General features: G+C 38.6%; 2 protein-coding genes across 2 annotated transcripts in view; both read left to right on the plus strand.

Moving 5' to 3' along the window:
• mpv17 (mitochondrial inner membrane protein MPV17) overlaps positions 1-5,742 on the plus strand; it is a 52,859-nt gene extending 47,117 nt beyond the window's left edge. The window contains exons 5-7 of the mRNA XM_042333480.1: positions 607-639; positions 2,251-2,303; positions 5,359-5,742. Of these exons, the coding sequence (XP_042189414.1) occupies positions 607-639; positions 2,251-2,303; positions 5,359-5,428 (156 nt within the window). The 3' untranslated portion in view covers positions 5,429-5,742. The remainder of the gene's footprint in view (positions 1-606; positions 640-2,250; positions 2,304-5,358) is intronic.
• A 16,638-nt stretch (positions 5,743-22,380) lies between these two features.
• On the plus strand, positions 22,381-23,303 carry uts1 (urotensin 1). The gene has a single exon (XM_007904476.2). It carries the CDS (start codon positions 22,636-22,638, stop codon positions 23,143-23,145), a length of 510 nt encoding a protein of 169 aa, XP_007902667.1. The 5' UTR covers positions 22,381-22,635; the 3' UTR covers positions 23,146-23,303.
• The last annotated feature ends 1,859 nt before the right edge of the window (positions 23,304-25,162 follow it).

A 25,162-nucleotide genomic window follows, 5' to 3' on the forward strand; every position in this document is an offset into this window, starting at 1 on the left:
GTGTTGCTGCATTGTTGGAGGTGACATCCTTTGGATGAGGCATTGAACCGAGATTCCATCTCTTGTTCATATGGACATACTTAAAGATCCCATGCACCATTTGAAAAGAAAAGGGAGTTTCTGTCGGTGTCCTGGTCAACATTCTCACAAAATACAATAAAACTGGTCACTCACTTCGTTGCTGGTTGAGGGATATTGCTCGTGTAAATTGACTGATGTGTTCACTCACAAAAACACACAGGCTCTCCACTTTACAGTGTATCCTATGAAACGTTTTGGGATGTTCTCCCAACGTGAAAGGCACTTTATCAAATGTAAGGTTTATTATAAACTTCAGACATTGATTTTCCTGATTGCCATCACCAAAATAAGGACAGTGGAAGTAAGAAAAAAGCCTAAAGACAAATTGACCTGCTAAAAGATACTTAATGTTCAGTTGAAAATAAGCCCCAATGTGACAACTTTCTTTAGTACTATACTTTAGAGTTGTGTTTTGTTTGTGATTGAATAAAAAATCACTCCAAAATAAATGTTAAAATAGCTAATGTTTATATGTTAAAATCATATCAGATGTACTGAAACTATAATTGTCCTTTATTTTTGTAGGATTACAAAGATACACTGATTACGAACTATTATGTAAGTAACTTATATGTATTTTTAGAAGAATTAAACTGATGTATAGTAATTGTTGGTGCAATGTTGCACCTCACTATACAATGGAATCTCATTTCAGCCTCTTACACTCACATAAGCCTCTCACATCAGAATGGTCATATCTTTTTGAAGGCTGATATCCAAATCTATTTGCCTGCTCGGTATCCAGCCCCCGTTTGTCCAGTGCTATGAGACATTATTTTACATGGAAGGTGCTATATAAATGTAAGTTGTTCTTGAAATCTGAAAGGACAGGCAGGAAAGGGTTCAAAGGGGAAAAGAGTCTCAGCTTACACCATTGTGCATGAACATTGAGAATGAAGATGCATTTTAGCGTATTTTGCCTACAAAGTACACATTCACTACACTTTACAGTTAATCCTGTGACGCACTTTGCGACATGTTCCTGACGTGAAAGGTGCTACATCAAAGGCAAAGAAGATGATTATTGTTGGATTGTGGCGAATGGATTGCATTTTTACTTTTACATTTAGTGCTAGAAATAGGTACTCAAACTAAAAATGCCCCAAATCAGTAAAAATGTTGACTTCCCTTATATTGTCCTTGAATGGAACTTCAGCCTCTTACACTCACATAAGCCTCTCACTCTCACATCAGAATGGTGCTTGCAGATCTGATAAAACTTCTATTTCCATGAAGCTCCCATTAAGCAAGGGGCACTTTGAAAGCCATGAGTGAGTGTGGTTACATCAGTTACAGGTACTCGCTTCATATTTTCAGCCAAGGAGTCACAGAAAAGCAAAACGGGAGCTACAGCAGATTGTCCCTGACCTCAGCTCCAAACACTGTGTGTGTACGTGTGTGTGTGCACATGAAAGGCGCTATACAAATGTAATTTTGTTGTTGCGTGTGTGTTTTTTTTAATTTTCTGCTTGTGGGACTTTGTTGGTACAGACTGGCTGCCACATTTGCCGACATAACATTGACTACATTTTAAAATAACAGACATCAGTTCAGAAATTTTAGACATTTTGATATAAGTTAAAATTGTGGTATTCCTAAGCACATCGTTTCCTATTTAAAGAATACGGTCAAAATATGTTTTGCTAACTTTCCCTTCCCCAACCCACCCCGGCCACTTGACTTCCCAATAGTGACAGCACTGAAATAACTTCAGGGAACGTTTTCTCTGTGGATGGCACTGCTATAATGATGATATCAAATGCCTACTACTTATGAACAGTTCATTTTATTCTGCCTGAACACAATGTAAATCAGGTCACAGTTGACATCACATCCTGCATATTGTGCAAGCAGTATTGTCAGGGGTGAACTGCAGGTGTGACCACTTCTCAGTGTGAAAAGCCAGAAGGTGTTTTCAATGCAATTTGAAGTGGCTTTCTGTGCATATTTTGGGTTTTATTTTGCTGGGTAAATGTCGGGGTTCACAGCCTAGTTACACTATAATGATTATTATAATGACATTAATTTTGAAGGCATTCTTCTGTAATTTTGATACAAAGCATTTCAACAACATCAGAAGAAAAAACATTGACATGATTATGTTTGCATTTATACAGGTTAGATGTAATGGTGCCACCAAAGTGTGATTTTTCTTTGATTGTTTTGCAGATCTGGCCAGCTGTTCAAATGACAAATTTCTACTTCATGCCACTGAAGCACAGGTAAAAAGAAATTACTTGTTGGGTTTTAGGACAGTTGTCAGAATAATTCATAGATACCTCCATGCATGAGGGAGAGGGGAATAGAAGGTTATGGGACAGAAGGGAATGGGAGAAGCTTTATGTGGAGTATAAACACCAGCACAGACTGGTTGGGCCAAGTGGCCTGTTTCCGTGATGTGCATTCTTTGCAAGTCTTGTAAAGACGCAAAGGAATGGTATTTTCAAACAGACATTTCAAATTCAACCTAAATTCCAGTTAAATTAGATACATACTTGAGGAGAAGGAGGGATATGTGGAGAAAAGAAAACACCAGCACAGACTTGGGTCACCGGTTTCTGTCCAGAAATATTCTAATGAATTTACTGTGGATCTTCTGGTTAGCTACAGTTAGAGGATCAGATTTAGGATAAACATTTCTGGGTTAAAAAGTTAAAATCCAACATATTCCAATGGCCCTGCAAATTTATCTAATTAGTACCTGAGCTGTACAAATTGGAAAAGAATTGGTTGATCCTTGCTCTGATCAGTTAGCTGATCTCAGGCAGAGTTAGCGAGAGAATAAAATCAGCCCCAGTTCCTACTCCTGATTGCATTTAGTGACCAAATTAGAGATATCTCAGTTTGAATGTGTCAATTTGTTCAAGAGAAGAAGAAAATTGTAATCAAAAAATTGTTTAAATATCAAACGTTAGTAAATAATAATAATAATAATCCTTACATTTTATATAGCAGCTTTCTCATCGGGAGGACACCTCAAAGTAGGAATGACTGTATTTACAGTATAAACTGTAAAGTATGATGAGTGTGTATCATTTAAGCTTAATCTTTCTGCACTAAGAATAATTAGACTTCCTGTCAGCCTGCCTGTCAGACCTCAGTAGCTGGATGAGTGCAAATTTCCTTCAGCTGAACATTGACAAGACGGAAGCCATGCTCTTTGGCTCTCATCAGCGTCTAAAATCCCATGGTTCTCACCTCCTTCACCTACCCAACCTCCCCCTAAAACTCTCCGAACCCGTACACAATCTAGGCGTCAGGTTCGACCCCCAATTATCCTTCCTTCCCCACATCCGGTCCCTCACCAGCATCGCTTTCTTCCACCTCCGACGCATCGCCCGTCTCCGCCAATACCTCTCTCCAAAAGCTGGACTAGTCAAACACCCTCCTTGCCGGCCTCCCCTCCACTACCATCCATAAAATCCAGATTTTTCAAAACACTCCCGCGCGCATTCTCACCCGCACCAAACTCCGCTCCCCGATCACCCCAGTCCTTGCCAGACTGCACTGGCTGTCTATCCCAGAGAGGATCAACTTCAAGATCCTCACTCTTGTCTTCAAATCCCTCCACTCTTCTGCACCCACCTTCCTCTCTGACCTCTTCTCTCCTAAAAACAGTGCCAGTTGCCTTCATTCCTCCAGGTCTGGCCTCCTCCTTGTCCCCCGAGTCCTCCGCTCCACCCTCGGCAGCTGTGCCTTCAGCCACTATGCCCCGAGGCTCTGGAACTCTCTTCTTCACTCCCTTCGCATCGCGCCCTCTCTTCCTGTTTTCAGGTCTCTGCTGAAGACCTTCTTTTCGACCTTGCCTTTGGTCACCTTCCTCCCCCTGGCTTGGCCCCAGGATCCGTAAGTGTGAAGTGCTCTGAGATGCTGTCCAGCGTGGAGGGTGCTATATAAATCCGAGTTGTTGTTGTTGATAGCCAGGACAAGTTCATCTGAACTTTCCCTGGAGCTGTGCGCAATTGACTGCCTCGTTTCACAAACAAAATGCACAGTCACTCCACTTTACAGTTTATTCCGTGAAGTGCTTTGAGACATCTCAAAGTCGTGATAAGGCGCTATATCAAAATGCGAGAATTATTATTATTCAATAATTAATTTTGCATAGGCATTTCCTCTGCAGCAGTTTCTGTTCTCAGCTGTGGCACAGTGGGGAATCTGTTTTTCTCATTGTTTCAACTGTAACTGAGATCTTGAGTGGAAAGACACATTCCAGGTCTCCGCTGATCCACTATGAAACCAGCTTGTGCATTTCACAAAAGCGAGTTGACTAAAACAAGATCGATCCTCGTTTGGGAGGGGAGGGCGCGGGGAGGTAAGTGGGATCTCCTTGGAGTTGAACTATCTCCAAATTGATGTATTTAACAATGGAAGGTCAGAATTGAATCAAGCTTCTGTGGTGGTCTTGGTAGCTGGTTACTGAGCCAGCGTCTGAGCCCCTTGGCAGATTGCTTCCCGGGAGCAGGGATTCTTCCCATTCGACTCCTATTTACTCAAATCCTTAACTGGTAGGGCCTTACTAGCTACAAGAAGCAGGAAGCTTGCCAGACAGTTCTTTCAATGGCAAGCTTTGCGGTTTTAGCTGGTTAAATTCCATCAGTACCCCAACGCATTCTCTGGGGTCCCCAAGCCTCGGCTCTAGCCAACCTACGCCTAATACTTTCTGGAATTGGGTATTGAACCTGTTTCCATCATTCGTGTGCTCCCATTGGTTCTCTTAACCCGTCTTCACTGAATCATCGAATCTAAAATATATAATGTGTGTATGATTATAAGTAAAGACAAGAAGCAAAACTGTGAAGGCAGCATAATGTGAATAAAGTGGATTGTATTTCCCTCCAAGCTGTCACAGGCCCCTTGCAGTTAAGAATTATATCTGCACAATTTTAATCTTGAAGATTCTATATGTATGAGGGAGAAAAACTAATATTACGTGATCGCAGTCAAACTTGTTCAAGCAACCATCTCCATTCAGCAACCACCCTCTGTTAACAACAGTCCTGGAACAGCCTGGTTTGCACACCAACTTACTCAGAGGCCACCATATATAAAAGACACTTTGGCACAGTCACCTGAAAAGTTGTTGAAGACAGGTTTGCTATAAGGTGTTTTCTCTGGACGCTTGATGCAATAATTGTATTAAAAAAAAATTTCATTGAATGCTAGTTACTTGAACTTGTACCTAAAGTAATATGCTAACATTTGCTTAGAACACCAAAATCAATAGAAATGTTTCTGTTTTTTGTGAATTGATGGAAAATGTTTTTTTACACACAGGGTGGCGACTGTTCAGATTGTTTCTGTAATGTGGAATTGCTATCTTTCATGGAAGACCCAGAAACCATAACGGATCCATCAGAGCAACTCATGTACCTCTGGGAAAACTAATAGATTTGGTTAACCCCTTGACGTGATCTATTTACCTGTTAGAACCTATGAAACTATTTGGACGTTTGCTCCTCCAAATACTAAACATAGCCCTGTTACATAAATCCTAATATTAAATGGCAGCACCCCCCGCCCCCCCACCACCGACTTCAAGAAAGCAGCTTCTGACATCTATGAAACTTTTTATGAAGCAAGGAAGGAAAAAGCCAGTAGTTTCCTAATATCTAAACTTACTGAAAAAACATCTATAACATATAAATAAACAAACTGAATGTGTAACAAAATAAAACAATTTTGGGGTGAGGGATCACGTTAAATTCTAGTTACACGTTTATTTACCAGGTAATCGGGAATGCTGTGGTATATGGCCTTAAATTGTGTTGTATTATTATGAAAAAATGATTGAGGTGCATCATAGGAGCATGTACAGTTCATTAACTGCACCGAGTAGGACTTTGCATAATATAAACAAGAACCTTTTTTTTTCTTTTTGTTCAAGAAAATTGGCTAGCATTTGATTTGGAGATGAGGTATAGATCAGCCATGCCCATGATCTAATAGAATGGCAGAACAGGTTCGAGAGGCTGAATGGCCTACTCCTGTTACTATGTTCCAATGATGTAATTGGTTGTTCATAATGAATAATGGGTAACCCTACCATGGACATCTTGTAAAAGATGTGGAATTACATTATTTTAATGTGCGTATTCTGTTGTTTACGGGTAAAGAATCCTTAGTATATGGAGGAATGTGAATATCTTATATTAAAATAATTATCTCTGATGAGGAGAGCAAGCAGGTGCCTGTAAGCCAATTGGAAGGTAGAAAAAAATGCATTGCCTTTCAGAACGGACAACTTTGGAATAACCAAGCCCACAAGATGTTGTTTGTATCTCCCATCTCCCTCTAGTATCCACTCTACATTCCATATCCTTGGCGTAGAGCACCCATGGACAAGCTCCATTCATTACACCAACACCATTCATTGGTTAATCTAATGAAGAAGCACACTGAAACAGTGATAGTTTTTATAAGTGATCCAAATACATCTAGCAAATGGAATTCCTGCATATCTTCTGATAGTTGAGCACTAGTCCTTTCTGAGGGAAGACCGATTTATTTTTAGTGTACATTATCTGCAATACGACTGAATGGGAATGCTACCTCAATTGAAACCAGCTAATCTTGTGTCACTTTACCACAAATACTAATCGATTGCTAAATTAGTGATGTCACACCATTNAAAAAAAGCTCGAATTTTAGTAGGTTATTCTTTGCTACAAATAATGCCTGCGTTAGCCACCTGTGTCACTGAGACATTCTGCCATAAGCGCTTGTTATTTTAAACTTGATTTCACTGGCACACTAATGGTGCAATCTTTTTAAAGAAATGAAAAATGCTACTGCTTGATTTTTCCTATTCCTGAAATGAAAATTACCTGAAATATTTAAATAATTTTTTAAAAATCTGTTAGAAAATGTCACCAAGTGAGAATGTCGGAATCTTACTGGATGGCACTTATGTGAGTGATAACTTTCAGCAAGTAATTAATTGCTTTATTTTTATTCACGCACATGAACGAAACATTTTATTTAACTCTTCAATGCATTATTTGATGAAACTTCTATCTAAATTATAGTTATGGGGAAGCAATTGGAAAATGAATTTAGGAAACTAAGTCACATAGGAATCCATAGAAAAATATATAGGGCTAGGAAAATACAAAACAATTTCAATTCTGTCTAACTGATTGCATAGGATAACGAAAAATACCAGTATGATTCCCATTATAAAATGGCTTCTCTTATAAGCCCACCCTTCACATTTTCATAGTTATATTTGCAGAATAAAGTAAAATGTGTATTACATTAATTGAAGAGCATTAATTAATTTGTATGTACAGTATTTAGAATTACATTAATTAATTTGTATGTACAGTATTTAGAATAATATTGTGATACATTAAAATTATAATATTGGAATTGAATGAGCAGCTTGCTCTGAGAGGTAGAGCAGACTTGATGGGCCAAAAAGGCCTCCTTCTGCACTGGAAATTTCTGTGATTCTCTTAGTGATAACATGATTTCCAAATTTAAAACACCGGTAATGTATTGTGTTACCCATAACTGTTATGAGACCCAACTGTCCAGCGCTTTGGGACGTCCTCCCGAAGTGAAAGGCGCTCTATAAATGCAATCTTGTTGTTGTTGAGATGACATTGTGCAGGTCTCAATATTTCACAGTTTGTTTTCACTCTTACTCTTTCTGTATAGTTTTCTCTTTTGTTGTCGCCCCTTCAGTTTTTCACAAATTCTTAGCCATTCCTGAACCCAATGTTACAAGGCCTCACTGGGGGGATGAGGGAGACGGGATCACCGCCCCAGTAACTTCACTGACGTGTGCAGTTTCCCAATTCTCACACAGATGTGGAACTGGATTTTTTTTTTACCGGGTTCTCAAACTCCTTTGCCTGTTGTGGCTAGTCCACAAATGTAAGACAAGTAGGAATTTTGAAACAATAATTTAGGGAAATCACCTTGTATTCAGAATATAAAAGTCAACATATAAAAGTCAACCCATACAGATCTGAGCTGAAGAGAATATTTAATTTCCTTGGAATGGCCATATTTACAGAAAGTGCTGCTGTAACAGCAAATTCATTGCACAAATAACAATTTAGCATTTTAATAACAATGCTTGGCTTTCCTCTGGCTCCTTTCAACTTTCCTCTTTTTCCAAATACAGATCTAGCCTTTATCACCCCATCTCATATCCCTTCAATAGATTTCTTTGTGAACCAGTTATCTAATTCCCTTTCAAATAATATCTCTCCAGGTATTATCTCTGTAGCTCTGTTCCTTCCAAAGTAGTTACATTGGGGCCATCTGGTTTCTGAACTTGTCTCCATTTCCCTTGTAGGGTTTGCGGTTAGACCTTTAATATCTTGAATACTTGACGCCTTTTCTACAGTGTGAACATTCCCGGATTCTATGGCCTCTACTCAGAATTCAAGTGCCTAATTCCAGCAATAGATTTAGTTACGGTAGCCTCTCCAAAGCTACAATGTTCTTACCGTAATACTGTGACCAGAATTGTAAACTGTACTCCAGAAGTTCAGTATAATTTCCCCTTGATTCATAATTTATCCCTTTAGCTAGATCTTTACTCTTGTTATTGTATCTGCACACCCCACCCACCGACCCAATCCTCTCCAGTGTAGTGACCTGTAGACTGATACCAATTAACTTAATTTCCACTTTTTATTCTCCTTTCTCAATCTCATTCCTCAGTATTTGCCCACATTAAATAATATTTTGCCACTTGTCAGCCCAGCTGTCTAGTTTGGCTCAATTGGTAGCACTCTTGCCTTTGGGCCAGACGTTGTACTTTCAGACCAGGTGTTGAGTTTATCGTCAAAGTTGACACTTGAGCGCAGTTTCGAATGTGTGCTGCATTGTTGCACATACCAACAAAATGGTTGGACTTAAAACTTTTGTAGTTTATAAAAAGAGCAAATTGTATTTTGTCAGATGTATGTTTTTACCACTTTCCTAGTTGTGTGGATAAAGTGTCGCAAATACTGAGTTTATTTGTATCCTTTACTCATAATACTGATTGTAGGTAAAATAATCAATAAAGTAGACCAAAGATTAACCATTAATTTTACTTAATTTATTGCAGCTTTAGATATCTGGAACAAATATATGTTTAAACGGTTTGACCTTCATGTAGTTACTGTAAAAAAAATGTTTTTGAACTGTACCAAACCATTGTGCAGCTGCTGAGCTGTTGTGCACTAAGGGTTGAGAATGCAAGTCCAATACTTATGTTTGTAATGTCTGGAGTTATTCAGGAAAAGGTAATTAACTGTATTAAATTATTTTTAATTCTGTTGTTGCCCATTCACTTGTACTCATTAGCAGTATTGATTGGTATAAATAATATGACTTAAAAATAAACCATCTTTTAAAGTAATAAAGTGAAATTGATTCATTAATTCCAACCAGTTGGAGCGATACATGAACCTGTAATTTCCATGAAATCAGGAAGTGCTGTTCGAAGGCATGACAAGAGAAATATATTCTAATTTAACAGTACTGAAATATACTGGATCCTATCCAATGTAACTGATCATAGATCATGTTTCAGTTAAAGTATGTTGATTCATTCACTAACTGGTATTCATTCCACCCTGCTATACGTCACATTATATTTCTGGTAGGAAAGCACATGTGCTTGATTTTCCACTTTTCATCAGTGTCATTTCTTCACCTTTTCTTCCTTCGCTGAAACATACTATTTACAGCGATGATATAATTACTGCAGGGTTACGCTTTCCTCCTCGTGGAAAATGCAAGGATTATCCCCACGAACAGTAATGAGATGAACATTTGTGTTTTTGATGACAACATGGCTGATATCAGAAACAATTTGTGGACAAAGTTAGCATTCAGCAATTTCAGCAAAAGCATTTAGCATTCAACAAAATTGCAATATGTTGCCAAGTGATCTGTGGTTTCAGTAATATCTTGTTATTACATTGTTTACTGCATCAATTATAAAAAGCAAATTTGTGCAGCAACTACCATAACAATGTATTGCAGGAGAGTGCATCAGCTTAGTTACTGAATTTGCACCAATTCTTCCCACCTGCCAACTGATTTATAGTTTTCCTAATATCACAATGTACATTTGTGCCTTATTCAAGAACCGATAGGGTATTTATAGATTATGGTGCAAGGCATTCGTAAGGAAGAGGAAGATATTTTCAAAGTTTAATTGAATTTACAATACAGCACTCATTACCAAGACGAATCAAACTTTGCCATAGCCTGTCTGCTCCTAGAAAGCACCAAAGAAGTGAAACAGGCTTTCTATAAAGCTGTTACAAGCCTATTCTTGATTGTACAGTTTATACATTCTGCTATAAAAAAACGACATGTCCATTAGAAGGTATCCAAAGAAAGTCATGTCTTGTCTGATCATTGGTCTAGAAATGCATGTTAAGGAAGCTCAACTAATTTTTTAAATACTATTTATATACACATACATTGACGAGATGGGCATAAATCAAGTCTTCAGAATCATTAAAAAATTGAGGTGCAACACACAATAATATGAAGCCAGATGAAATGTGATTTAAAGTGAGAAAGCTGTGCTGAACGCCAATTAAAGAGCAATGTGTTTGCACTTAGAATCCTGGGACAATTCCAAAGAATATAGTGAGTGTTCAGGGAATAGGACCAAACATTGAATCAGGAGAAAGATAAAACGATCTGGGCATAGCATGAACCAAGCTGAATGAAACAGATGATTGTTAATTACATAATTCATAAATATTTTAATTAGGTTCATTATATCATTAAAGGCACTTATAATTCCCTCTGTAGACATGTTACACACTGTACATGCATTTACACATGACCCTTAATGGATCTCATTTTAGAAGTGTTTCACTTTTCATCAACTTAGATATCTTTCAGTGATATTTCCTAGTTCATAACTTTTATCTCTTCCCTCATTCTTTGGAAGCATAACTTACAATAATAATATTGTTTTGCATTTGATATAGCTTCTTTTTACACCGTTAAGACAATTCAAAGCACTTCATAATATATACTATAAAGTGGATTGACTGTATTTTCTCATCTATCTGGACATTATCAGAATGTGTTTTATTTAATACACAGGAACTAGTCAGTTTACTGATTGACTGTGCATTTTGTGGGTGAAAGAAGGCAAGAAGGGCGCTATATAAATGCAAATTGTTGTTACCTGCTCACTGAACTTCCCAACTCTTCCCTCCACAAGCTGCAGATTATTCAGCTCTCTGCAGCTCGTGTCCTTTCCATGAACCGATCACCCCCTTCCTTGCCTGACTCCCCACCCCACAGAGAATCAAGTTCTAAACCCTTGTTCTCACCTTTAAAGCTCTCCAGGTCTTGCTCCTCCCTACCTCTCCGACCTCCTAACCCCATATCAGCATCTCCGCTGCCTACGCTCGGCAGACATTGGCCTGCTTCAGGTCTCGCACTTCCCACCCCACCATTGGCGGTTGGGCATTTGGCATCCCTGCCCCCACACTATGAAATTCTATCCCACAATCCTTCCGCCTCATCCACTCTCTTTCCTCCTTCAGGTCCCATCTAAAGACTTTGCTCTTCGACCGTGCTTTCAGCCACCCTCCCAACCCCCACCCCCACTGCCCTCCTCCTCTCCTGACGCCAACTCTCAGCTCAGGTCCACCACCCTTGATTGGGGCGTCTTTCTGACATGAAAGGCACTATACAAGTGTGATTTGTTGTTTTATATCAAATGCAAAGGTTATTATTAAGGTGATTAAGTACATATGTTATTAGTATTTCCGGACTAAGGGTTTCTCCTGCCAATCCATCTGAGATCAGCTAAGAACATAGAGTATATTCAAACCTGGGACCTTCACAATCATATGGATCAGTTCTACATTTTATCTTTACAAATTGAGCGATATGGGGAGCTGTCAAGTCACTCCATGATGTACTTTACAATTGCAAATCACGCTTCCATAATAAATCTTTGCCCAGTACTTACGAGATTGCTATCATAAAGGGATAGTTAGCTGTCCCTTTTGATCAAACAATACATTATCTGACTCAGAGGTCTAAAGAGATTGTTTTAGTTATTTTAAGCAGCCTTTCCTTCCACAATATACCAAACATTGCTGAGCACAAACAAAATACTGAGACATGGATAGGCAAATTAATTCAAAGTGCACTTTGAATCCATTTGAATATTATGATTTGGGATATGATGGAGTTGAAGTATTGTAGACATCAAAGTGCGGTATCTTTTAGCAACTCTTTCCAATTAGGTTTAAGTTCTTTGTGATTTGAATGACTAATTTGTATGATAAATATTGAAAAGTATTAAACAATCATCTCAGAAAACATTGGATACAAACCCTGGGTATTTTTTTGTCCTATACAATGTGTTTTCTAATAGTTGTAAAACTGCCCATATGCAGTAGGATGGTTTCTTTCTAACCATATTGTATCAATATTGATTAAACTATGAGAAAGCCTGGATGAGTTACTGCCATTATGTCAAACTCTAAAGCTTTGGGGATTCAAGTCATAAAAATGGATGATAAACTGTGATTAAATGTTACAAGAGACAACTACGTCCGTATTTGCGTAGATGAGAACTGATATATGCAGACAGAAGATTTTGGATGGATGACACACGTAGCAGACGATTGAAAAGAAGCCATCACCTCTGCACACTGGCTGGAAATGAAAATCACACCATGCATGATCTTACACCAAAGTTGCAGTTAAGAAAGGACTCGAGCTGTGTACCCCCCTTTGTTAAACTGATCTATCAGCTACACGTGGAGACCACAATATAGTCACTGGACACATCAGACATAGAGATCACCTTTTGTTCCATAAATGAACTGCAGTATCACGAATGCTCATCTGAGAAAAAAAAACATTCTGCAAAAATTTCAGCACCAAGAACAGCTCTTATTTAACGTTGTTTTCAGCATTGCAGTCAGTGCCAATGGAAAAGCGAGGAGAAGGCACACCAGCTCTTCCCTCTCCTCGGCTTGATCCCCTCCTCAATCTCAACGACAGTGCAGATGTATTGATAGGCTTCTTGAGACTGCAACACAGATCCATCATACCAAGTGCTTACTGTAAACTAACACATCTCCTGGCCTCTTGGTTGTAAAAAATGTGAGAAAGGTTTCACTTTGAGTTCCTGCCACATACTGTAATTCCATGTAGATTTATCCTTACTGAACCTAAAATATCCCCATTAAAATTGTTACAAGATCTGAATGACTAGAACAGTCTTTTTTTAAAAAAAAACTCTAATAACATGAATCAACTGAACACAATAGATGTTGAAATGGATAAACTCTTACCCGAGTCTGCAAGTCAAGGATTTGAGGTGTTTTAAAGAAATGTAAGGGTTGAACCTTTTCTTTTACCTTTTTCACAGAGGCACCTGGTGAAAGTGTTCATTTAAAACTGTGTGTTATATATTGCTTTTACACTTCACCCTGTCCAACGAATAGTTCACCAGACACGACTGCACTATCTTATATCAAATGCAAGGATTATTGTTATTATTATTTTTAAAACGAAATAAATTGTCAAGCCTGAAATTCCAGAGGAATGTCACATTGTCCCACCAGTCTCCCTAAGGGTGAGATGTTAAGCTGAGGTCCTGTCTGCCCTATTCAGGTGGATGTTAACCATCCCACATCACTTATCCAAAATAAAAGGAAGTCTATTCCTGTGTCCCTGGCCAACAATTGCCCCAAATAAAATTGGTCACTCACCTCATTGATATCAGTGAGACAAACTGACTGCCAGATTCGCCTACGAGTACACAGTCACTACACTTTACACTGAAGCACTTTGAGATGTGGTGTTCCGTATTTCTGGAACCAACCCAATTACTCAATTGCTTCTTAGTTCGATTCTATTCTCTGTAAAGTAACGTGTCATTCGAAGTTTTTAAGAAAGTAGTTCATCTTTGTGCATAACGTAGATGTCCAGGTGTGTTAATGAAGAGGTCTGGGGAGTGAGTGAGAGACTGTCACATTAAAGCCTTCAATCTGAAACCTCTAATGCAGGGCTACTGAGCACAGATGTGTAATCCAGTTATGTTTCCCTGTGTTCCCCACACAGCCAAAGTGTTTCTCGTGCAGCAGCTCTTGTCCATCTTTATCTGGGGTCTGATTGACAGTTCATTGGCAGCTTTTCCTTGTCCTGTTCATTCATTCTTCCATTCGTTTGCAACCCTCGCCTGCAGTTACACTGACGTCAGGCCAGCCTGGGCTGCATATAAACCTGTGGAGAAGGAAGGCATGGGGTGAGAGCTCCAGCAGACAGCTCCTGCCAACAATCCAGCATTCCCAGCTTTTGGGGGAAAAAAAACCTTCGATTTCCCAGCTCAGAGACCACCAGGTAAGCCAGCCAACACCTCGCAATATTTCTCAGCAAGTGTTTTCGTTGTTTTAGCCAGGGGGGAGTGAACGAAATTTTTTTTTTAATTCCCCCCCCCAAAAAAAAATTCCTGATTCACCTTCACAGGGATTGGTATCTGACGACCTGTGACTGATCCCAGTGCAGATCTGTGGGGATGCAATTGTTTTACATGTACATGGCAACTATTTCAATCTGTGCTCTTTCATTGTAGTCGACGTGTTCCCTGAATTGAATGAAAGTCTCTACCAATTGGGAGTTTAGTCCAGTTTAGCTCAGTTCAGTTACTGGTGTGTGTGTGTGTGTGTGTGTTACTATTCCAAAACTAAAGTGTCTCATTTGGGGGATGAACTGAGTGAGGACCATTGTGAAGGAGTTATGTGGTTGGTTAAAGGGCATATGGTTCAAAGGTTCCTCCAGAGAAATATGACTGTGTTCAGCTGCAACTATTTCACCTGATCTGAGAAGGTAAGAGAAAGTTCTCGTTTTTCATCTGTTGATTTGGTGCCTATATAATTCTAATTCTTACAGAGGAGCATATTACAACCAACCAACATGTAATATACCACATGCTGTATTTGTAGTGCCCAGGAATGTCCTATGTACTCAAGAGTTAAGAGGAGGCATCTTTCCCAGTATGGTCTGATGGTATAATTTCACCTCTGCACCAAACCCTAGGGTTCCATGTAAGTTTTAGATTTGCAGGGAAACTACAGAGTAGAAATATAAAGTTCTCTAGTGGTCTAATGTGTTTGTTTGTGGATTGCTTCTCATACTTTCAACAGGCTAATAACTTTTAATGTTAATATGTTTTAAATTAATGTGACATTTATTCGTGGATGTCTTGCATGCTGTTTCTGAAAGGTGGACCTGCAACATGAATTAATTCCATGTGGCTCTTTTGGTTATTTTAAGATCTTTTGCTGTTATTTTCACTTACTTGAGTTTTCCCAATCCTGTTCAGAATCACTATTTTTCCCCCCTCCCCCCAAAAAAATCTTGAAATTTAGAGCAAATGAAATGTTAATTGTAAACAAAGTTACATTATGACAAGTTCTTCCAATAACTCGATGCTGATATGATATATTTGTTATAACAAAATAGTGGTTTAAGTTAAAAGTAATTACCTGTGAAGCATTCCAAAAGTTGTGACATGGTAAGTCACTATAAACATTCAATTTATTTTTTAAAAAGAAAAACACTTACAGTAAACTCCTGATAACTTGACCTTGTCTTAACCTATCACTACCACTTACATTGTCATGCTAATAATACCCCGGCTGCATTTATTTATGCATTCATACATATTTCTAACTCACCAATCCAGATAACTCTTTTCCTTTTCCCTTAAAGTGACAAGTTATCAGGAGTTTACTGTAGCTCTAAAACTAAGTTATCCTGAGAATATTTAAAACATAAAACCTGAACGACAATTGATATTTGTAGGATGTAGACACTCCAAAATACTTTGTTCCAAAATATTGCTAAACATATATTTTTATATTAGTAACATTCTCGAGAAGGTTTACATCATTTTTAGAAACTTAGAAAAGCAGAAAACATATAACCTGGGTTATATGGATGGTTTTATTTGGATAATTAGACATAGTGTTAAATAGCACTAATTTCTAAACAACTACTATTGGTGCATGAGAGTCCATTTGTTTTTAATTTTTGAATGTTTCACCTGTATGTTTAATGGAATATTAAATGCAGATAAAGTAGGTGAAAATAACCTACAAATATACAGTCACTATATTTTACAGTAAGAATTCTGTAAAGCACTTTGAGGTGCTTTGGCAATGTGATAAGGCAATATATCAAATGCAAGAATTTTTTTATTGCATGAAAACTGCATTTTGTGTACTGTTCCATCAAATATATACATTTTTATGTTGAAAATCTAAACTCTTTCAGGAGTCCTGTAGCTCAGTGGTTAGAGCACTCGCCTTGCAAGCGAGAGACTTGGGTTTGATTCCTGGCAGGGTGAAACCTTGGGCAAGTTTCCTTACTCCACACGCCTGATAATAATCCTTCAAGAAAAAAAACAATAATAAATTGGTCACTTCAATCCATGACTGTTTGTAGGACACTGTTGTGTGCAATTGGCTGCTGGGTTTCGCCCACAATATACAGTCACTTTACAGTATTTCTGTGAAGTGCTTTGAGACATCTAGAAGACGTGAAAAGCACAATATCAAATGCAAGGATTATTATTATTATTAAACAATAGAACTGGATAAATTCAAATTGATTGGTCTGATCATCAGCTTATATTATTATGATATTTCTTTCTTTTATTATGATTATTATGATATTTCTTTCTGACTCCTTGAAAAGATCTCATGACATTTCATCAGTTGCCCTGATTTCTTGAATAGGTTTCATGACTTTAGCATTAGGTGTAGCATTATTTCACTGTGGTAAACCTGCTTGGGTGGTGGTGGGGGGACACATTTCAAGAGGACAACCTGGAAAAAACGTTGTAAAGAGAAGCTTGGTGCTTCTGTCAGGGTTGTCTGTAGTTAGTATCCACTGGATGGAACCTCAAGATTGTGCAGCAAACATCAGGAAATTCGGGAGCAACAGAACAAATGCAACAAATCAGGCAAGGTTTATAGAATCATAGAATCCTATAGCACAGAAGGAGGCCTTCTGGCACTTTGAAAGAGCTATCTAATTAGTCCCATTACCTGCTCTTTCCCCATAGCCTTGCAATTTTTTTTCTTTTCAAGTAAATATCCAATTCCCTTTTGAAATTCACTGTTGAATCTTCTTTCACCACTATTTCATGCAGTGCATTCCAGATTGTAACAACTTGCTGCATATTGAGATTAGAAATGTAAACCAATCCTGAAGGAACAAGCAATGAAAGCCATCATTGGGAGCTGTGGACGAGATAGGATGTCTGTATGTTTTTATCTGTTGCCAATGGTTTCTTGGGGAATGGTACTGTAAGGATCAGCTAGGTTGAGATGTTATGAGATTCAAATACAGTTTCTGTCTTTGGAAATAAGTTGGTGAAGTGATCAAGAAAATATCTATTCAAGTAAATAAATAGGGAATGGTTTGATTCAAGTAAGCCACATTGTAGTTTCAATATATTTTAGGGGTCTGTTAACTTGTCATAAAGCTAGCTCAAAAGCGCCATAAATGGGAGAAAAAAAATCATAAATCTCATCATCATGAAATCCCACATGTTCATAAATGGTTCCTATTGGCCAATAAATATATCCATTGAAGGTCCATATTGCAAACAATGAGTGAAGAATCAGTATCTCAAGTCTCTAATGTCAGTTCTGTTAAATGTAGTTTTTAAAATAAATATCATTACTGATGTGTACAGTTTTTACACTAGAGCCACTTTACACGCAAAACAGTAGCTTCATTCACTCCACTTGTGGGGAGTAGTGTTATGGGATTTATATTTAATTATCGATTGATTTCTCTAAATTTTATGTGGACAGTTTTGATAACTTGGTGTTTTGGTGTGTTCCAAGTGAGATGCTTAATCAATGTGAGATATATTTTCAAAAGTGGAGTTCAGAGAGATTGAGGTCAAATCTGTCTTAAATCTGAGGCCAAAACAGATGGAATGATAGATACAGAGATCATTTAGTCCATCTTTACAGTGAGTGAGTTGTGGCACCAGACCAATATGTGTAATATGTTACAGTTATTGTCACCGAAACTAGTCAGATGCTTGAGTGAATGGGAAGGATAAAGGGATAAAGACATCTATTTCAGATTTGCAACTGCCATCTCCAAGATGAATACCTTCCTCTTTGAGATGTTTCTCTGCACTTTTAACATTTGTAGTTTTATACAGAGCACCTCAGAGGCAGACTAACAGCCTGTCTCTGATGTCAAATAGCCTTGTCAAATTAACTTCAGATACCCACTCAAATACAGTGAGTCCTCTTTGGTGACCAATTGAGGCACTTCTCACCCTAATATTAGATCATCTGTAAGTTGTATCTGTCTGTGCTGTAACATTCTATGATTCTATGTGGGATTAGACTAGGTGGCTTACATGGCTAATTCGATAACAAATTTTAAGGGAGAAGTAGATAATAATTTGGGGAGGTCAAGTTTGCAGGGCTATCGGGAGACGGGGGAGTGGGATTGAATTGGATAGCTCTTTTCAACGTGCACAGACACGGTGGCCAAATGACCTCCTTCTGTGCTGAATAATTCTAGAATTCTATGATTCTATATGGAGAAAAACAACAGTGCAGACTTGATGGACCAAATAGCCTGTTTAACATTCTCTGATTCAAATGGGTGTCTCCCATCATTCCCTTTGAATAATCTATTGTTCCTTAGTTGATCCATTTAGATCTCTATTTTCCACCAGTTGTACTGATACCAGGAAAGCCCTCCGCAACTACATAGCCACAAAGGAAAAGTAGACAAGTTTAAAAATAATACTCCTTGCATTTGTTACAGCCCCTTGTACCACAGAAGGACGTCTTAAAATGTTTCACAGGATTTACTGTAAAGTGTAATGTGTTTTGTAGATGTATTCAGCAGCCAATTTGCATGCAGCAGTGTCCCACAAACAGACATGAAGTGAATAAATAATTTTATCTGGGAAATTTTTGGCCAGGACATCAGGAAAAACTCCCTTCTCTTTATGTGTATTACAGTTGATACAATGTTCATGCAAATAACAATAAATTTGTCTTAAATCACCATCATTGCCTTTGTCCTTTCTGCTATATGTTTGGCTCAGTCTGGAGACAACATTAACATCAGAGTACTGTTTTTCAATAGTTGCCAGTCCAATAATTGATGAAATGAAAGACATTTGTCTTTATTATGGCAAATAATTTATTGTATCCAGGAAACATAATGTGCAATGTTTCATGAGGATGCAGGGTTGCTTTGATTAAATAGCATTGAATAGCATTGGCATAAATTTAAAAGAAAAGCTTGACAATCTTAATCAATGTCAGAAAAATGAAGTAAGAGGTAAAAACAAAATGTGAGCAGGTATTGCAACCATGTTGAGTGCTGAGGTGCTCATACTGTAGATACACTCTTTGATGAGTGTAAATAAATATAAATAGAAACTAGTAAATTATCGGATACAAAGAGCTAATTTATCCATATGGGTGGGGCTCTTTCACTGCCCTTTCCATTTTCGGATATAGATTTGCATTCAGCCCATTCTGAACAGAACAAAGCCTTTTCTATCTGATGACTGTAAACCAATGCTGGTCAAGATACCTATTGTGGGAAATGTAAATATTTCATTGGCGTACTAATGCTTTTATATTTGAGACTAAGGCATATAATAATAAAATAATCCTTGCATTTGATATAGCGCCTTATCACGTCTTCAAGACGTCTCGTAGCGCATCACAGAATATACTGTAAAGTGAATTGACTGTGTATTTTGTGGGTGAAACGTGGCAGCCAATTGTGCACATCACTGTCTCACAAACAGTCATAGATTGAATGACCAATTTATTGCTATTATTTTTTTTTGAAGGAATTATTACTCCCGGAAAAACAATCCGGGTTCTTACCTACTGCTGGGGAAGTAGAGGCGTGTGGAGTAAGGAAACTTACCCAACTTTTCGCCCTGCCGGGAATCGAACCCAGGTCTCTGACTGTCTAATCACTGAGCTACAGGACTCCACAATTCCTGAGGTTAGGTTGATGAACACATTTCACATCTTCACAAGTTCATTGTTATTTTCTGTGACCAGGGAAAATCCTGAGAACGATCTACCCAGCCATCCTTTTGTGTTGCTACCAAGTATTAAATAGAATCTAGTCTTTCTATTGAATCAAATAAGTTAACATTACAATGCAATGCTAGGAATGAATTAAAATATAGCTTAGAGAATTATTGAAGGTATAAGAAAGCATATCAGTAAAAAAGACAACATACACATTCAAGCTGTTAAGCAAATTACTTGCTCTTAGAGATGCTTTTGGGTACATTGTCCAGAATACATGAACAATGGGCAATATCATACAGCATTTTGCCCTACTAGTGTTTTTTTTGCTAAGTTGAGGACACCCTCGTTAGAAAGTGCCCCAGTTGAGCATGAGTTTGCAGGCCTACTGTGGTACACCCAGCTTCCAACCCTGATTAGCTTCCCACACTAAAAATAATGGCCACCTTCTTACATAATTTCCTGCATATTAATAATAATAATAATATTAATAATGCACATTAGACATTATGCACAGAAAACATCTCTGATGTCAATTCCTGCACACCATGTATATGTACGAGTACAGGAAGTCCCACTAATGTTACCTTCTGTGAGCTGCACATGTCTCGGCTGAAGACTTTTCTTTTCGACTGCGCCTTTGGTCACCTTCCTCCCCCTCCCCCTGGCTCGGTCCCGGGATCCATTACTGTGAAGCGCTCTGAGACGCCGTCTGGCGGGGAGGGCGCGATATAAATCAAAGTTGTTGTTGTTGTTGCAGTGCACTGGAAGTAATGTCAGCAGCACTTCCTGCGCGTAAAGTGCATCATGCCAAAAGTGAGATCAGTGGCAACTTGACAACCGGGAAGCAGAACCAATGACTCTTGTCTTCAAGGATGTGTTATAACACGGTTTCTAAGCGCTCTGTATCTACTTTATAATGGGGTGCCCTGTAGTGACGCAGAAAAATGGAAAAATTTATACAGCCCATCAACTTCATATTTTCCTCCATAAAAGCATAGAATAAAAATATGGAGTCACGTTTTCTTAACTTGAGGCAATGATCACATTATAAGTAATTAGTTGAAAGGGTCACTGAAGCTCTTCTTTGGCAGTTTTATGGAGGTTATTTATCATGAAGATAAATTGTTGACTCTTCTGGTCTGAAACATCCACGTGACTACTTTCTTCACTGAATCAACTAAACAATTTTTTAAATTGAAAACATTAAACAATGAAAAAGTAGATAATTTTTTTAAAAAAGGAAATGTTATAATTCATATTGATCAGTTTGAATCCTACCTATTAATAGAGGAAATTAATTTTTTGATTTTAAGTTATGCTTTTTATCACCAACTGAGATTCATTTGAGAACACAAATCGCAAGTCTGCATTAGCATATTCACAGGACATTGTTTCTGTAAATGAACCAACTTTGTTGCCTCTAAAAGTCTCTTACTGTGTTGAAAGCATGCAGTGCTTGCTTTTCAAACCACATTATGATATAATCCTTGCATCTGATACAGAGTCTTATCACATCATTGAGACATCTCAAAGTGCTTCACAGAATATGTTGTAAAATGGATTGACTGTGTATTTTGTGGGCGAAACACAGCAGCCAATTACTCACAGCAACATTATTTTTGGTGGAAAGTCCTAAAACATTTTGCTAGTTTTTACTTTATGGTTGCCTAGGAACATGGGAATGCGCAGACCATTTGTAAAGACAAGATAACAACAACAACAAGATTACATTTGTATAGTATCTTTCACGTCGGGAGGACGTCCCAAGGCGCTGAACAATGTACAGCATTTCAGACCCGAGCTGGGGTCAGGTCGGGAGAGGGGAAGGGGGGTGGCCGATGGCATGGTCAAAGAGGAGGGTGTTGAGGCAGGACTTGAAGGAGGCTAAGGAGGGGGCGAGGCGGAGTGACTGGGGGATGAAATTCCAGAGATTGGGGGCAGAGTTGCTGAAGGCTCTCCCGCCAATGGTGGGTTGGGTGGGTAGGGGACGTGGAGCAGGCCAGAGCCAGTTGAGTTGGTAGGGGGTTAGGAGGTCATAGAGATAGGGCGAGGCCATAGAGGGCTTTGTAAGTGAGGACCAGGATCTTGAACAGAATGCTCTGAAGGATAGGGAGCTAATGGAGTCGGGCGGCCTGAGGGGTGAGGTAGTGGCAGAGTCGGCCGATGTTATGGAGGTGAGGGAAGGCAGAGCGGGTCATGCCTTGGATGTGGGGAAGAAAAGACCATTGTGGTGCATCAAAGTAAAACAATAAAACTGCACTACTCCATCTCTCACATCACTCAAATACATTCTTCATCAAATGGCTATCTAATTCTCTTTTGAATTTATTGCTACAATTGTCCTCCCCGGGCAATCTATTTGACATATTCATTGTGTTTCAAATAATTAAATCTGAACTGTCCGCTCACCTTCCTCAAGTCCATGTCCTGAATAACTACTTTAACTGTTTTTTTTTTTGTTGTTCTTTTGTTGCTTTTCAGACTTGTATTCAGTATGACACCAACTCCCTTCATTATCCTGGCAGCCTCTTTGCTACTTGTCACTCACAACTCTCCAGCTGTTTGCCGAGCTGTTCATGTAAACATGTTCCATCGAGGTGGTTCCAACATCAATGAAGTCATGGAAGATGAGATTCATCAATCTGTTTCCTACATTCTAAAGGAAAAGGTACTCCAGTCTTTGGTACAAAATCCTAAGTACATCGTGATTCGTTCACTATTACCTCCAGATAACTTACAGATAGTGAAAGATATCACTGCAAAAGAAGTCAGTCGCCTCTTGCGTCAAGTTTCTCTAAAGTTAGAAAGCCCGCTGCCTGCCCAAGGAATCAACCAAAAAATGATAGAAATCTTTGCAGAACGTTCGAAGAGGCCCAGTGACCCGCCTATTTCCTTGGATCTCACTTTTCACATCTTAAGAGAAATGATTGAGATTGCTAAGAACGAGAACCAGTGGATACAAGCACACACCAATCGCAAAATTATGGACATGGTTGGCAAGTGACATATGTATCTAGAGCCTAATAGTGGAATTTCATTCTGTTGTCCAATGGAGAGTTGAGCCTTGCAGATTCATTATGTGGTCCTCAAAATGCACTAATTAAATCTGTCTTACACAGCATCACTGTAATAATCTGAGATGTTCTATTCGCAGATTACCTCATAAGTAGAATATTCATGAAATAGTTGTTCAGCACGAAATAAATGTTTTTTGTCATTTATATTTTGTAATAAAGATTATTTAAAAGCATTCTTTTGACTCAATGCTTTGTTTAGCCAGGGATGGCTGTTCACTGGAGAGAAGCACTGGAGGACCCAAAGGGTTCAACAAACTACAACAAAATAACAAATTACATTTGTGTAGCGCCTTTCACGACAGGAGAATGTACTGACTCTTTGATTCTGTCAAAATTCTATGTATAATTCAATTAAATGGGTTGAAATTCAACTCTTAACATTAGCATGATCACAGTAACTAGCATTTTATTTAATGTTGGGATTTATGATGGGAACAGTTGTGTGAGAGAGCTATAAATTGGACAGTTTTTGAAGATACCACTGTAATGCTGTATTGCTATGTTCAAAAGAGATTATCTCTGGCACTAAAGACGAATGGAGATGAATGAGAGCAGGAAAAGATTAATTGGTACGGCATTGATTAGATGTTAAGACTAACATGGATACTATTGGAGGTTTAACCAGGTGTGCAATGTAGAACGAGGTATTTCTGCAGAGTTATTACTGATAGCTGATGCATTCTACCAATAGGCTCATAGTAAATATGTGTCATTCCAATGTATTCATGAGAAAAGGTTATAAAGGCCTATTATTCATATAATAATAATACTTGCATTTCACTTTGGGAGGAGGTCCCAAAGCTTCATGGGATTTACTGTGAAGTGGAGTGACTGCATTTGTGGATTAAACAATTTGAATCACATTGCAATGCAACATTCTGTTACTTACACATGACACTACCATGACAAAAATAATATGCGTTGTTTTGGTCTCTTCTTCCTGACCAAGAACAAATTTGCCAAATAGACAGTCAGGAGCAGAAGCAGGAGAGCGAGGGGCGGTGTTGATAAAAGCCACAGCGAGGAGAGCAGTCAGCCAGTCAGGAGCAGAGGCAGGAGAGAGATAAAAAAATAAGCGACCAGCGGGAAAATTAAAAAGTGACATCAGAGCGACTTCACAATCAAAGCATCCTGAAAGAGTAAACTAACAACTAACACTAACTACTAACTAACAGTAAACTAACAGCTAACACTAACTACTAACTAACAGTAAACTAACACTAACTACTAATTAACAACACTAAAAATTTTTAAAAAAAGATTAATTAAGAATTTAACTTTTAAAAAATAATAATAATTAATTAAATAAAACTTTAATTCACAGTGGGGGGGTGGGAGAGGTGACAATGGCGGGACAGGTGTTGCGTGAGGACTGTAACGTGGGAGTTGCTGGAGGGCAGTCTGAGCCCCCGCAACCACACCTGCAGCAAATGTCTGCAACTGAGGCAGCTCCAGCTCAGAGTATCTGAGTATCCGAGCTGGAATCCGAGGTGCAGACAGTGCGCAGCATCAGGGACAGGGAGTGCTACCTGGATAGTTTCATCCTGGAGCCAGTCACTCCCCTGAGGCTCAGGGAATGTATAGATAATAGTATCAGTCAAGGACAGGATAGGGTGTCTGACAGGCAGGAGGTTAAGGGAACACCAGAGAGTGTGGTAGTGAAGCCTCAGGCTTTAACCTTGGCCAACAGGTACGAGATCCTTGCAACCTGTGTGGACAAGGAAGCCTGTGAGGAGGAAGGAAAACGTGATTCCAATAGTAGGGGAAACAAACAGAAAGTTGTAGTAATTGGGGATGAGACTATCAGGCGGACAGATACACTTATTCTTTTAGAAGGGAGAGACTAGATAGTGTTAATGTTCAGAGGGACTTGGGTGTCCTTGTACACCAGTCACAAAAAGTTAGTTTGCAGGTACAGCAAGCAATTAGGAAGGCTAATGGTAT

Source organism: Callorhinchus milii, unplaced genomic scaffold, assembly GCF_018977255.1.
Source record: "Callorhinchus milii isolate IMCB2004 unplaced genomic scaffold, IMCB_Cmil_1.0 Scaffold3, whole genome shotgun sequence".
In the NCBI taxonomy this organism is placed as follows: Eukaryota; Metazoa; Chordata; class Chondrichthyes; order Chimaeriformes; family Callorhinchidae; genus Callorhinchus; species Callorhinchus milii.